Source organism: Elephas maximus, chromosome 2, assembly GCF_024166365.1.
Source record: "Elephas maximus indicus isolate mEleMax1 chromosome 2, mEleMax1 primary haplotype, whole genome shotgun sequence".
NCBI classification, from domain to species: Eukaryota; Metazoa; Chordata; class Mammalia; order Proboscidea; family Elephantidae; genus Elephas; species Elephas maximus.
The window spans coordinates 70,353,755-70,366,772 of NC_064820.1; the positions used below are offsets into that span (position 1 = coordinate 70,353,755).

The 13,018-nt window shown below is 38.1% G+C and overlaps 1 protein-coding gene across 5 annotated transcripts in view; it reads left to right on the forward strand.

The window, feature by feature from the left end:
* PPWD1 (peptidylprolyl isomerase domain and WD repeat containing 1) overlaps positions 1-13,018 on the forward strand; it is a 30,386-nt gene that overhangs the window by 9,995 nt on the left and 7,373 nt on the right. For all 5 annotated transcript variants that reach the window (XM_049864278.1, XM_049864269.1, XM_049864294.1 and 2 more), the window contains 2 exons: positions 4,732-4,922; positions 5,746-5,935. In XM_049864278.1, the coding sequence (XP_049720235.1) occupies positions 4,732-4,922; positions 5,746-5,935 (381 nt within the window). The remainder of the gene's footprint in view (positions 1-4,731; positions 4,923-5,745; positions 5,936-13,018) is intronic.

Sequence of the window (13,018 nt, forward strand, 5' to 3'; positions counted from 1 at the left end):
CTGTTTTCTCTTAGAGCATTTGGTACAGTAGTATTGTTTGGTTAACGCATATCATCCCCAGTAGACTAAGCTCTGTATGCTCTACACCTGTATCTGTTTTGGCTCATGATTTTATTTCCAGCATTAAAAACAATGCATGTAACTGGATATCCATTTGCAAAAAAATGAAACAGCACCCATACCTCACACCATGCACAAAAACTAACTCCAAGTGGATCAAAGACCTAAACATAAAGACTAAAACAATAAAGATCATGGAAGAAAAAATAGGGACGTTAGGAGCCCTAATACAACGCATAAACAGAATATAAAACATTACCAAAAATGACGAAGAGAAACCAGATAACTGGGAGCTCCTAAAAATCAAACACCTATGCTCATCTAAAGACTTCACCAAAAGAGTAAAAAGACCACCTACAGATTGAGAAAGAATTTTCAGCTATGACATCTCCGCCCAGCGCCTGATCTCTAAAATCTATATGATTCTGTTAAAACTCAACGACAAAAAGACAAACAGCCCAATCAAGAAGCGGGCAAAGGATATGAACACGCACTTCACTAAAGAAGATATTCAGGCAGCTAACAGATACATGAGAAAATGCTCTCGATCATTAGCCATTAGAGAAATGCAAATCAAAACTATGATGAGATTCCATCTCACTCCAACAAGGCTGGCATTTATCCAAAAAACACAAAATAATAAATGTTGGAGAGGCTGTGGAGAGATTGGAACTGTTATACACTGCTGGTGGGAATGTAAAATGGTACAACCACTTTGGAAATCTATCTGGCGTTTTCTTAAAAACTTAGAAATAGAACTACCATACAACCCAGAAATCCCACTCCTCGGAATATACCCTAGAGAAATAAGAGCCTTTACACGAACAGATACATGCACACCCATGTTTATTGCAGCTCTGTTTACAATAGCAAAAAGCTGGAAGCAACCAAGGTGTCCATCAATGGATGAATGGGTAAATAAATTGTGGTATATTCACACAATGGAATACTACACATCGATAAAGAACAGTGATGAATCTGTGAAACATTTCATAACATGGAGGAACCTGGAAGGCATTATGCTGAGTGAAATTAGTCAGAGGCAAAAGGACAAATATTGTATAAGACCACTATTATAAGATCTTGAGAAGTAGTATAAATTGAGAAGAACACATACTTTTGTGGTTACGAGGGGGGGAGGGAGGAAGGGTGGGAGAGGGTTATTTACTGATTAGTTAGTAGATAAGAACTACTTTAGGTGAAGGGAAGGACTCAATACACGGAAGGTCAGCTCAACTGGACTGGACCAAAAGCAAAGAAGTTTCTGGGATAAACTGAATGCTTCAAAGGTCAGTGGAACAAGGGCGGGGGTTTGGGGACTATGGCTTAAGGGGACTTCTAAGTCAATTGGCAAAATAATTCTATTATGAAAACATTCTGCATCCCACTTTGAAATGTGGCATCTGGGGTCTTAAAGGCTAACAAGCAGCCATCTAAGATGCATCAATTGGTCTCAACCCACCTGGATCAAAGGAGAATGAAGAACACCAAGGTCACACAATAACTATGAGCCCAAGAGACAGAAGGGGTCACAGGAACCAGAGACTTACATCATCCTGAGACCAGAAGAACTAGTTGGTGCCCGGCCACAACTGATGACTGCCCTGACAGGGAGCACAACGGAGAGCCCCTGAGGGAGCAGGAGATCAGTGGGATACAGACCCCAAATTCTCATAAAAAGACCAGACTTAATGGTCTGACTGAGACTAGAGGAATCCCAGCAGTCATGGTCCCCAAACCTTCTGTTGGCCCAGGACAGGAACCATTCCCGAAGACAACTCATCAGATATGGAAAGGACAGGACAACGGATAGGAGAGAGATGCTGATGAAGAGTGAGCAACTTGTATCAGGTGGACACTTGAGACTGTGTTGGCATCTCCTGTCTGGAGGAGGGATAGGAGGATAGAGAGGGTTAGAAACTGGCAAAATTGTCACGAAAGGAGAGACTGGAAGGGCTGACTCATTAGGGGGAGAGTAAGTGGGAGTATGGAGTAAGGTATATATAAGCTTATACGTGACAGACTTGATTTGTAAACGTTCACTTAAAGCTCAATAAAAATTATTAAAAAAAATGCATGACACAATCATTACTCAGGTATTTGTTGAAAGAGTGACTCTACCATCAGTTGTTCGTATACTACAAGAATTTTTATAGAACATGTTGTTGTAGAATAAGAGTATGCAAAGTTAGCTGGTTTTTGTGGATACATGGGTCTCATCAACTCTGCTTGTCAGGTGGTTCTCTGACTGCTAATGATATGTTGAGTCCTTTGAAAGTCTGAGTTGAACCTTTGTAGCAATAATGCTTATTATATGACTGTAAATTCTAAAGTCTTTGGTAGTGACCGATTTACATTGGATTCTCCTCATTAAGCCCTTCAAAAATACTATCTTGTTAGTGACTGTCTATTTTGGTGGCAAGTGGTAATGAGCTGGGTGGATAGTCTACCTGAAGTAATACGAATCTAGACACAGGCGAAGATCCATTTTCTAACCAAATCATTTTCATAATTCATTTTCTTGTTGGAAGAAGATAGCTTTCCATTTTGCTTTTAAGAAAAGAAGCACCCTTACTTTGTGTTGTTTTCATCTTTTATGGTGGCTGATAACTAGATGTTACTTGCAACTTAAAGATAATTTTAAAACTGTACCACCTGGCAGCTCTTCAAATATTCCTTGGAAAAAAATATTGCTTAAGAAACATTCAGAATCTAATCTCTGAACATAAATCTCTTAACACTCATATGAGTTTTTCAATCTACTCTTTCTAGTTCTTCATGTTGCCTTTAACATTTGTTAAAGTGATAGGACTGAGATGATAAGAGATCAACAGTAAAGCTTATGATGGAAGTTGAAATTCAGAATGAGAGAGTTTGCCCAAAATGCCAAATGCCAATTAAATTGGCAAGTTACAATGCTAGTAACTAGTAGTGCTACAAATAATGCTACAATGCTTATTGTTGTTGTTAGCTGCTGTCAGGTCAACCCCGTTTTTATGGCAACTCCATGTACAACAGAACTAAATGCTGCCTAGGTCCTGGTAAATGACTGGAGTCACAAATCATAAGCATAAACAAAAGATGGTTTGTTATTAGCTGTTTTCTTCATATGAGAAATTAAAAGCTCAGAAAGGCTTTTTCAAGGTCATAAAATCAGAAAGTGGGAGAGTTGGGATTCAAATCCAGGTTTGCCAAAAAAAAAAAAAAGATAAGCATGAAGAAAAGATACAAGTAGATGGATCAAAAGTCTACCTTATTTTTGGCTGTAGTGGAAAGCTAATTCTGAGTTCTGCTGTTTGATGCCTTGAATGTCTAGAAAACCAAATGTAAAGAACATCACATCTTCTGGGAGGCGATTAGAGGGTGCCATTGTTGATATGTGCTGTGAAGTCAATTCCAACTCATAGTGGCCTATAAGGTCACTAGTCTTATAAGGACAGATTAGAACCACTCCATAGGGTTTCCCGGGCTGTAATCTTTATGCGAACAGAGCACCAGGACTTTTCTCCGGTTCCAACCGCCAGTGTTTTTTTTGGCAGCCAAGTGCTTAACCATTATACCACCAGGGCTCCTATAGTAGAATGCTAGTGCACAGTAATTGAGATGTGACCCCTATCTTGAAAACTGTGTATTAAATATCTGAAGAAATGTCGTATTGTCAAACTAAAGGGCACTCCTAAAAACCTTGACCTATTCTAAACCATATTTACGTAATGCTATTTTATTTTAATATGAGGTGCCCTGGTGGCACAGTAATTAAGCACTGGGCTACTAACCAAAATGTCAGCTGTTTTGAACCCCATGGGAGAAAGATGTGGCAGTCTGTTTCCATAAGTTTACAGCCTTGGAAACTATGTGGGGCAATTCTACTATGTCCTATAGGGTTGCTGTAAGTTGGAATTGACTCGACAGCAGCAGGTATAATACACGTATAGTTGTGTCCCACGTCAAAATAACTTGAAACATTTTTATCATAAATTTTTTATAAATTAGTGTGATAAGAGTTCATTCATTCAACAAAAATTGGGTACTTACTATGTGTCAGGCACATGATCCTCGTTGAGGGAGCTCACAGTCCATAGCTGCATTGTCCAGTGCAGTAGCCACAAGCTTTATGTGGCTGTTAAACACTTGAAATGTAACTAGTTTGAATTGAGATGTGCTGGAAGTATAAAATACACACCAGCTTTCAAAGACTTAATATGAAAAAAAAAGAATGTAAATTACCTCAATTTTTTTATATTGCTTAATATTGTAATGATAGTATTTTAGAAATATTGAGTTAAAATTAATTTCACCTTTTTGTTTAATACAGCTACTAGAAAATTTAAAATCACATTTGTACCTTGCATTATATTTTTACTGGAAAGTGCTAGTCTGTAGCTTATAAAAGGCAGCAAGATATCTTATTTCTGTAGAAAACAGTAGTTGTATTAACCAACTGTTTTCCTTTTTAATTAGAAGAACCAGTTACCAGTAAATGTAAAGTATTATTTTTTGATTAGGTTTACTAATGTCTTTATATAATGTTCATAGTGTTTAGAATCCTCCTGAAGAAGATATATAAATACACAAACTATCTGACTCTTAATGTGTACTTTGCTTCTATTTTTAAATTCTGATTCCCTTTATTATATAGCTTTTTTTGTTAATAAATGGTTTGTTCTCTAGATGTTTACTGAACTGCAGCAGATGAGGCAGCAGCTACCAGACATGGAATTTGGCCGACGAATGGCTGTAGAACGTGAATTGGAGAAGGTGGATGCAGTAAGATTAATTAATATAGTTTTTGATGAAACTGGACACTTCGTGCTCTATGGAACAATGCTGGGCATTAAAGTCATAAATGTAGAAACAAACCGGTAAGCTTCGATATGATGTGTATTTTTAAAAAATGCATTTATGGGAGACCATTTCCTCCCTCACGGAAACAATGGGAGGTTTGTTTGCTCCAAGACAAGTGGAATAGTCCCAAATGTCTAAACTTAACCAAATGTTTTGACTGGATTTTTCTGTGGTCTCTTGCTTGTTTATAATCTTACGTAAAAAGTTTCCACTCATGTTTGTAAAAGAAATGGAAAGAAGATATGCATAGTTTCAAGTTTTTTTTTTTTTAACAAGTTTAAGTCTGTCTTTTGCTTATTGACTTAAATTAGCCTGGTTCATGTTAAAAATTGCCAAATATTTTAACCACAAAATTCAGCATTACATCCTGCTAGACATAAAATCAGAAGTTAAAATGCATGAAACCACAATAAGCCTTTTGTGCAAACAGTCTATTTGGTTTTAGTACAAAATAGCCACAATCAGATACTATCACTGAATATAAATGAAAAGAAAGTATATTTTCAGGAGAAAAAGTCCCATGCTGTACATTCCCACATACAAACATATTTATATTACAGTTCTTGGCAATACAAAATCTTTGAAGGCTTACACAAAGATTAAAATAATAAGGATGGGTTAAAACTGTATAACTGAATGATTGTATTTTTAAGTTGAAAATTATAGCCACCTACCAATTTAAAAATAATATATTATTTGGTACAGAAACATTTTAAAGAATCTTTTGCTAGTTATTTTCTACATAATGGACAGTTGATTCCTAGCTTTTATCTGTAAAGTTCTTATGACTAGAGTTAATTTTAGTGATCTTATTCTATAAAACATTATTGTATTTTCCAGGTGTGTGCGGATCTTAGGTAAGCAAGAGAATATTAGAGTCATGCAGTTGGCCTTGTTCCAGGGAATAGCCAAAAAACACCGTGCTGCAACTACCATAGAGATGAAAGCTTCTGAAAACCCTGTTCTTCAGAATATTCAAGCTGACCCAACAATAGTCTGTACATCTTTCAAAAAGAATAGATTTTATATGGTATGTGGAAGTACAAAGAGATGAACCTTAACGTTTCTTCCAGTTTGGATAGGAGTTTTATTTTCTCATACCTTCAGCTAAAGAGAATGTTGGTACTAATAGCAGCAGGCTTTCTAAACAACAAGAATACTAACATTAATATTGTAAAAATTTTAACTAGAACTTGATTTTTGAGTATTTCTGTACTGGCTTCCATGCTGTTCTAAAATTTTTTCAACCTGGCTTCTGCAACTATTTGTTTTGTCTGTGATAGGCAAGTAAGTGATTATAGAGTCATATGTACAGGCAAAGTAGTTTTTGCATGAAGCATTGGTGATTAAGTGGTAGAATTCTCACCTTCCACGTGGGAGGTCCGGGATTGATTCCTAGCCAGTGCACCTCATGAGTCATTGGTGGCTTCCATGTTGCTACAATGCTGAACAGGTTTCAGTGGAGCTTCTAGACTGGAGATAAGTAAGAAGAAAGGCCTGGCAAGCTTCTGAAAATCAGCTGTTAAAAACCCTATAAATCACAGTGGTCTGACCTACAACCAATCACAGGACCAGGCAGCATTTTGTTCTATCATGCATGGAGTCATCATGAGACAGGGGCTGACTCCACGGCTGCTGATAACAACAGCATGGGGTTTAAAATTTTTTGTGTGTTTTCTATTATTTTTCAGCTTTTACTCTTGAACATAATTTATCTCCCCTAAATATGCACAACTTGCTTCTCTAAATGCATTTCCTTTTTTTGACTTTCTCATCCATTGTAATGGTGCTACCTTGGAGTTATGTATTTCCTGAGGAATTATTTTTTTCCTGGCATATCTGAAAGCACTTTATAACTAACTTGGGCTCAAAATCAAATAACTAATGCGATCTATGAATAGAACTTTTCTAACTCTTCACCCAGGCAGAAAAAATCTGAAGTATAGAGACCTCTGCCCTTGCATTCTAGGCTATACACTGCAGCCAGAGAAATTTCTAAATCCTAAAGTGACTGTTAGTTCTCTACCTGAAGCCGTTTAATGACTCCCCAGCTCTCTACATTAGTTGGTCTTCCTTGCTTCTAAAGCTTTAAGTTCACTTGCTACATTGACCTTACGAAACTTTATCCCATTCGCAATAGTTGAGTGTTCTTTTTTACCTCTGGGCTTTTGCACAGGCTATTCCTTCTGCCTGGCACACACCTCTCATCAGCTTCTACTCATACTTCAGGTCTCAGCTTAAAACCTTCCCTTAGCCGTTAAGTCTGGGTTAGGTGTGCCTGCTGATGATCTTTCTTATACTTCCCCCATCATGGCATGTGTCACACTTTTTTTTGAATAATTTGATACTTTGTCTCTGACATTGCCATCTCCTGCTCAAACCAAACCAAACCCAACCCAGTGCCGCTGAGTTGATTCCACCTCATAGCAACCCTATAGGACAGAGTAGAACTGCCCCATACAGCTTCCAAGGAGCGCCTGGTGGATTCAAACTGCCAACCCTTTGGTTAACAGCCGTAGCACTTAACCACTGCCACCAGTGTTTCCTGTCCTCCTCAAGATAGTATAAAATCCATGAAGACAGGGTACTATGTCTTTTTCACTGTTAAATGCACAAGTTCGGTAAAACATCTGGCCCATTGTAGTATACTCACTCATCTGAAATACTGTAAGCAGCTGTGATGCTGTTAAAGATTGTTAGCATTGAATAAATGTATGAAATAGCAATTTCCCTACTTCAACCAAGCTTTCAACCTAAAATGGGTAAATGCTTTTAAGATGAGAATTTTGTTTAAAACTTGCAAAGTCAAAAATTTATTAATATATTTTAAAGAAAAATAATTTCTTATTTTTACCCATAACTATTATGAAGGTAAAAATTAGTCATAAAAGAGAATCGATGACATACACTAAAAATATAAAGTTTCCATCCACTTTATTAAAAAAACTTTTAAATAACATGTTTTTTTCCTTTCACTAAAATTTACTTTTTTTTTTTTTTTCTTGTGCTTTAGATTAAGGGTTACAGAATAAATTCCTTTCCCGTTCAATAGTTTATACATGAATTGTTCCATGACATAGGTTACACTCCCTGCAGTCTGTCAGCACTCTCCCCTGGAACTATGGTCCTTAGCCTTCAAGCAAGCCTAGTAACTCAGTCCCGTCAGGTGTTTGGCTGTATCTAGGTTGTTTCCATGACTCTGCCCACTGTGTGCACTATTATATGTATGCATATACATGCAGCACATATGAATATGTATGTAGAAATATCCACAGCCAAGCCTATGTATGCACATGGGTGTACTCCCATGCGCCTTCCCACACCTATTCAGTATATGTATCTATGTATCCACTCATAAGTCTGTTATTACTGTTGTTGCAGGATTGTGTGTGTTATAGTATTCACCTTCGTTCCCTTTTATTCTTGTGTACCTGTCAGCGTCTTTCCTTGCGTTGGTCATGTTGTGCTGACTTCCTCCCTTTTGTGTACTGCCTTTCCCTTCGCCAAAGTTGATATGTGTCTGTTCTCTAGTTAGTGATTTTCCTTCCCGTACCCCATCCCTGGTAACCATCAAAAAATGTTTCTGTGTGTAAACGTTTTCTTGACTGTTTATGAAAGTGGTCTCATATAGTATTTGTCCTTTTGTGATTGACTTATTTCACTTAGCATAATGTTCTCCACATTCATCCATGTTGTCAGTTGTTTCGCAGATTCATCATTATTCTTTATTGTTGTGAAATATTCCTTGGTGTGTATGTACCACATTTTACATACCCATTCATCCATTGATGGGCACTTAGGTTGTTTCCATCTTTTTGCTATGCAAATAATGCTGCGATGAACATGGGTGTGCATATGTCTATTCTTGTCGTGGCTCTTATTTCTTTAGGATGTATACCAAGGAGTTGAAATTTCTTCGCTATTGCAGCTCGAGGCTGGAATTTTTTCTTCAGTTCTTTCAGCTTGAGAAACACTGAGCGTGTTCTTCCCTTTTGGTTTTCCATCTCCAGCTATTTGCACATGTCATTATAATACTTTGTCTTCTCAAGACGCCCTTTGAAATCTTCTGTTGAGTTCTTTTACTTCATCAATTCTTCCTTTTGCTTTAGCTGCTCAATGTTCAAGAGCAAGTTTCAGAGTCTCCTCTGACATCCATCTTGGTCTTTTCTTTCTTCCCTGTCTTTTCAGTGACCTCTTGCTTTCTTCATGTATGATGTCCTTGATGTCATTCCACAACTCGTCTACTCTTCAGTCGCTAGTGTTCAATGCGTCAAATCTATTCTTGAGATGGTCTCTAAATTCAGGTGGGATAAATTCAAGGTCATATTTTGGCTCTCGTGGACTCGCTCTGATTTTCTTCTGCTTCAGCTTGAACTGGCATATGAGCAATTGATGGTCTGTTCCACAGTCGGCCCCTGGCCTTGTTCTGACTAATGATATTGAGCTTTTCCATTGTCTCTTTCCACAGATGTAGTCAATTTGATTTCTGTGTATTCCATCTGGCGAGGTCTGTATGTAGAGTCGCCATTTATGTTGGTGAAAGAAGGTATTTGCAGTGAAGAAGTCATTGGTCTTGCAAAATTCTATCATTCGATCTCTGGCATTGTTTCTGTCACCAAGGCCATATTTTCCAACTATTGATCCTTCTTCTTTATTTCCAACTTTCGCATTCCAATCGCCAGTAATTATCAATGCATCCTGATTGCATGTTTGATCAATTTCAGAGTGCAGCAGCTGATAAAAATCTCCTATTCATCTTTGGCCCTAGCAGTTGGTGCATAAATTTGAATAATAGTCGTATTAACTGGTCTTCCTTGTAGGTGTATGGATATTATCCTATCGCTGACAGCATTGTACTTCAGGATGGATCTTGAAATGTTCTTTTTGACGATGAACACAACACCATTCCTCTTCAAGTTGTCGTTCCCAGCATAGTAGTCTATAGGATTGTCTGATTCAGAATGGCCAATACCACTCCATTTCAGGTCACTAATGCCTAGGATATCAATATTTATGTGTTCCATTTCATTTTTGATGATTTCCAGTTTTCCTAGATTTATACTTCGTACATTCCAGGTTCCGATTAATAACGGATGTTTGCAGCTGTTTCTTCTCGAATTGCAACAGTAAAGGTTCTATGGGGAAAATATTAAACAACGCAGGAAGCATCAAAAGAAGATGGAAGAAATACACAGAGTCATTATACCAAAAAGAATTAGTCGATGTTCAACCATTTCAAGAGATGGCGTATGATCAGGAACCGATGGTACTGAAGGAAGAAGTCCAAGGTGCTCTGAAGGCACTGGCAAAAAACAAGGATCCAGGAATTGATGGAATATCAATTGAGATGTTTCAACAAACAGATGCAGCCCTGGAGGTGCTCACTCGTCTATGCCAACAAATATGGAAGAGAGCTTCCTGGCCAACTGACTGGAAAAGATCCATATTTATGCCTATTCCCAAGAAAGGTGATCCAACTGAATGTGAAAATTATAGAACAATATCATTAATATCACACGCAAGCAAAATTTTGCTGAAGATCATTCAAAAATGGCTGTAGCAGTATATCAACAGGGAACTGCCAGAAATTCAGGCCGGTTTCAGAAGAGGATGTGGAACCAGGGGTAGCATTGTTGATGTTAGATGGATCCTGGCTGAAAGCAGAGAATACCAGAAAGATCTTTACCTGTGTTTTATTGACTATGCAAAGGCATTCAGCTGTGTGGATCATAACAAATTATGTGTAACATTGTGAAGAATGGGAATTCCAGAACGCTTATTTGTGCTTATGAGGAACCTTTACATAGATCAACAGGCAGTTTTTCGGAAAGAACAAGGGGATACTGATTCGTTTAAAGTCAGGAAAGGTGTGTGTCAGGGTTGTATTCTTTCACCATACCTATTCAGTCTGTATGCTGAGCAAGTAATAGGAGAGGCTAGACTGTATGAAGAAGAATGGGGCATCAGGATTGGAAGAAGAGTCATTAACAGCCTTCATTACGCAGATGACACAACCTTCCTTGCTGAAAGTGAAGAGGACTTGAAGCACTTACTAATAAAGATCAAAGACCACAGCCTTCACTATGGATTGCGCCTCAACGTAAAGAAAACAAAAATCCTCACAACTGGACCAGTGGGCAACATCGTGATAAACGGAGAAAAGATTGAAGTTGTCAAGGATTTCATTTTATTTGGATCTCCAATCAACAGCTATGGAAGCAGCAGTCAAATCAAAAGACGCATTGCACTGGGTAAATCTGCTGCAAAGGACTTCTTTAAAGTGTTGAAGAGCAAAGATGTCACCTTGAAGACTAAGGTGCGTCTGACCCAACCCATGGTATTTTCAATCACATCATATGCATGTGAGAGCTGGACAATAAATAAGGAAGACTGAAGAAGAATTAACCCTTTGAATTGTGGTGTTGGCAAAGAATATTGAAAATACCGTGGACTGCCAAGAGAACCAACAACTCTGTCTTAAAAGAAGTACAACCAGAATGCTCCTCAGAGGCAAGGATGGCAAGACTGCATCTTACATACTTTGGACATGTTGTCAGGTGGGATCAGTCCCTGGAGAAGGACATCATGCTTGGCAGAGTACACAGTCAAGGAAAAGAGGAAGACCCTCAACGAGGTGGATTGACACAATGGCTGCAACAGTGAGCTGAAGCATAACAACATTTGTAAGGATGGCTCAGGACTGGGCAGTGTTTCTTTCTGTTGTGCTTAGGGTCGCTATGAGTCAGAACCGACCCAACGGCTCCTAAGAACAACAGCAACAACAACCTAGGAGTGGATTGCTAGATCATATGGTATTTCTAGCTTTTTAAGGACGTGCCATACCACTTTCCATAATGATTATACCATTTTACATTCCCACCAGCAGTGTATAAGAGTTCCAGTCTCCCTACAACGTCATCAGCATTTGTTGTTTTCTGTAAAGTTTACTTTTATGTTGATGAAAGTATGCATGTTCATTGTATAGTTTGAGGAAATATAAACAAATAATTCAGTGCTTCCTTATAAGCTAACATTTTCACAAATTTTCTTTGTCTTATTAGATGTACATATTCAACTGAGATATATATGCATGTATACCATATTTTCACAAATAATATGCCCACATAAATGATGTGCCTCCCACACATATATAGAAAGCATAGAAAAACACGTGTGTTAATTGTGTAAAAATACAGGTGTGTGTGTGTGTATTCATAGACATATGTTAAATATAGATATATTCCATGTTTTCAAATACAGTATCCTGAAATACAAGTCGTAGTTTCCAAATCTTGAACTTAGTAGTTTCATACATAAGCTAAATGAAGATAACTTATAGAAAAAATTCTTACAAATGTACAAAAGACACGTTATTCCTTACTACACATCAATAAAGAACAGTGGAGAATCCATGAAACAAGTCATAACGTGGAGAAACCTGGAAGGCATTATGCTGAGTGAAATTATTCGGTTGCAAAAGGACAAATATTGTATAAGACCACTATTATAAGATCTTGAGAAATAGTTTAAACTGAGAACACACTCTTGTGGTTACGAGAAGGGAGAGGGAGGGAAGAAGGGAGAGGGGGATTTACTAAATAGATAGTAGACAAGAACTACTTTGGGTGAAGGTAAGGAGAACACTCAACACAGTGGAGGTCAGCACAACTGGACTAAACCAGAGCAAAGCAGTTTCCTGAATAAACTGAACGCTTCGAAGGTCAGTAAAGCAGGGGCAGGGGTTTGGGGACCATGGTTTCAGGGGACATCTAAGTCAATTGGCATAATAAAATCTATTAAGAAAACATGCTGCATGCCAATTTGAAGAGTGGCGTCTGGGGTCTTAAACACTAGCAAGCGGCCATCTAAGATGCATCAGAGTCTCAACCCACCTGGATCAAAGGAGAATAAAGAAAACCAAGAACACAAGATAATAATGAGCCCAAGAGACAGAAGGGGCTACATGAACCAGAGACTACATCATCCTGAGACCAGAAGAACTAGATGGTGCCCAGCCACAACCGGTGACTGCCCTGACAGGGAACACAACAGAGATCCCCTGAGGGAGCAGAACAGTGGGATGCAGACCCCAAATTCTCATAAAAAGACTAGA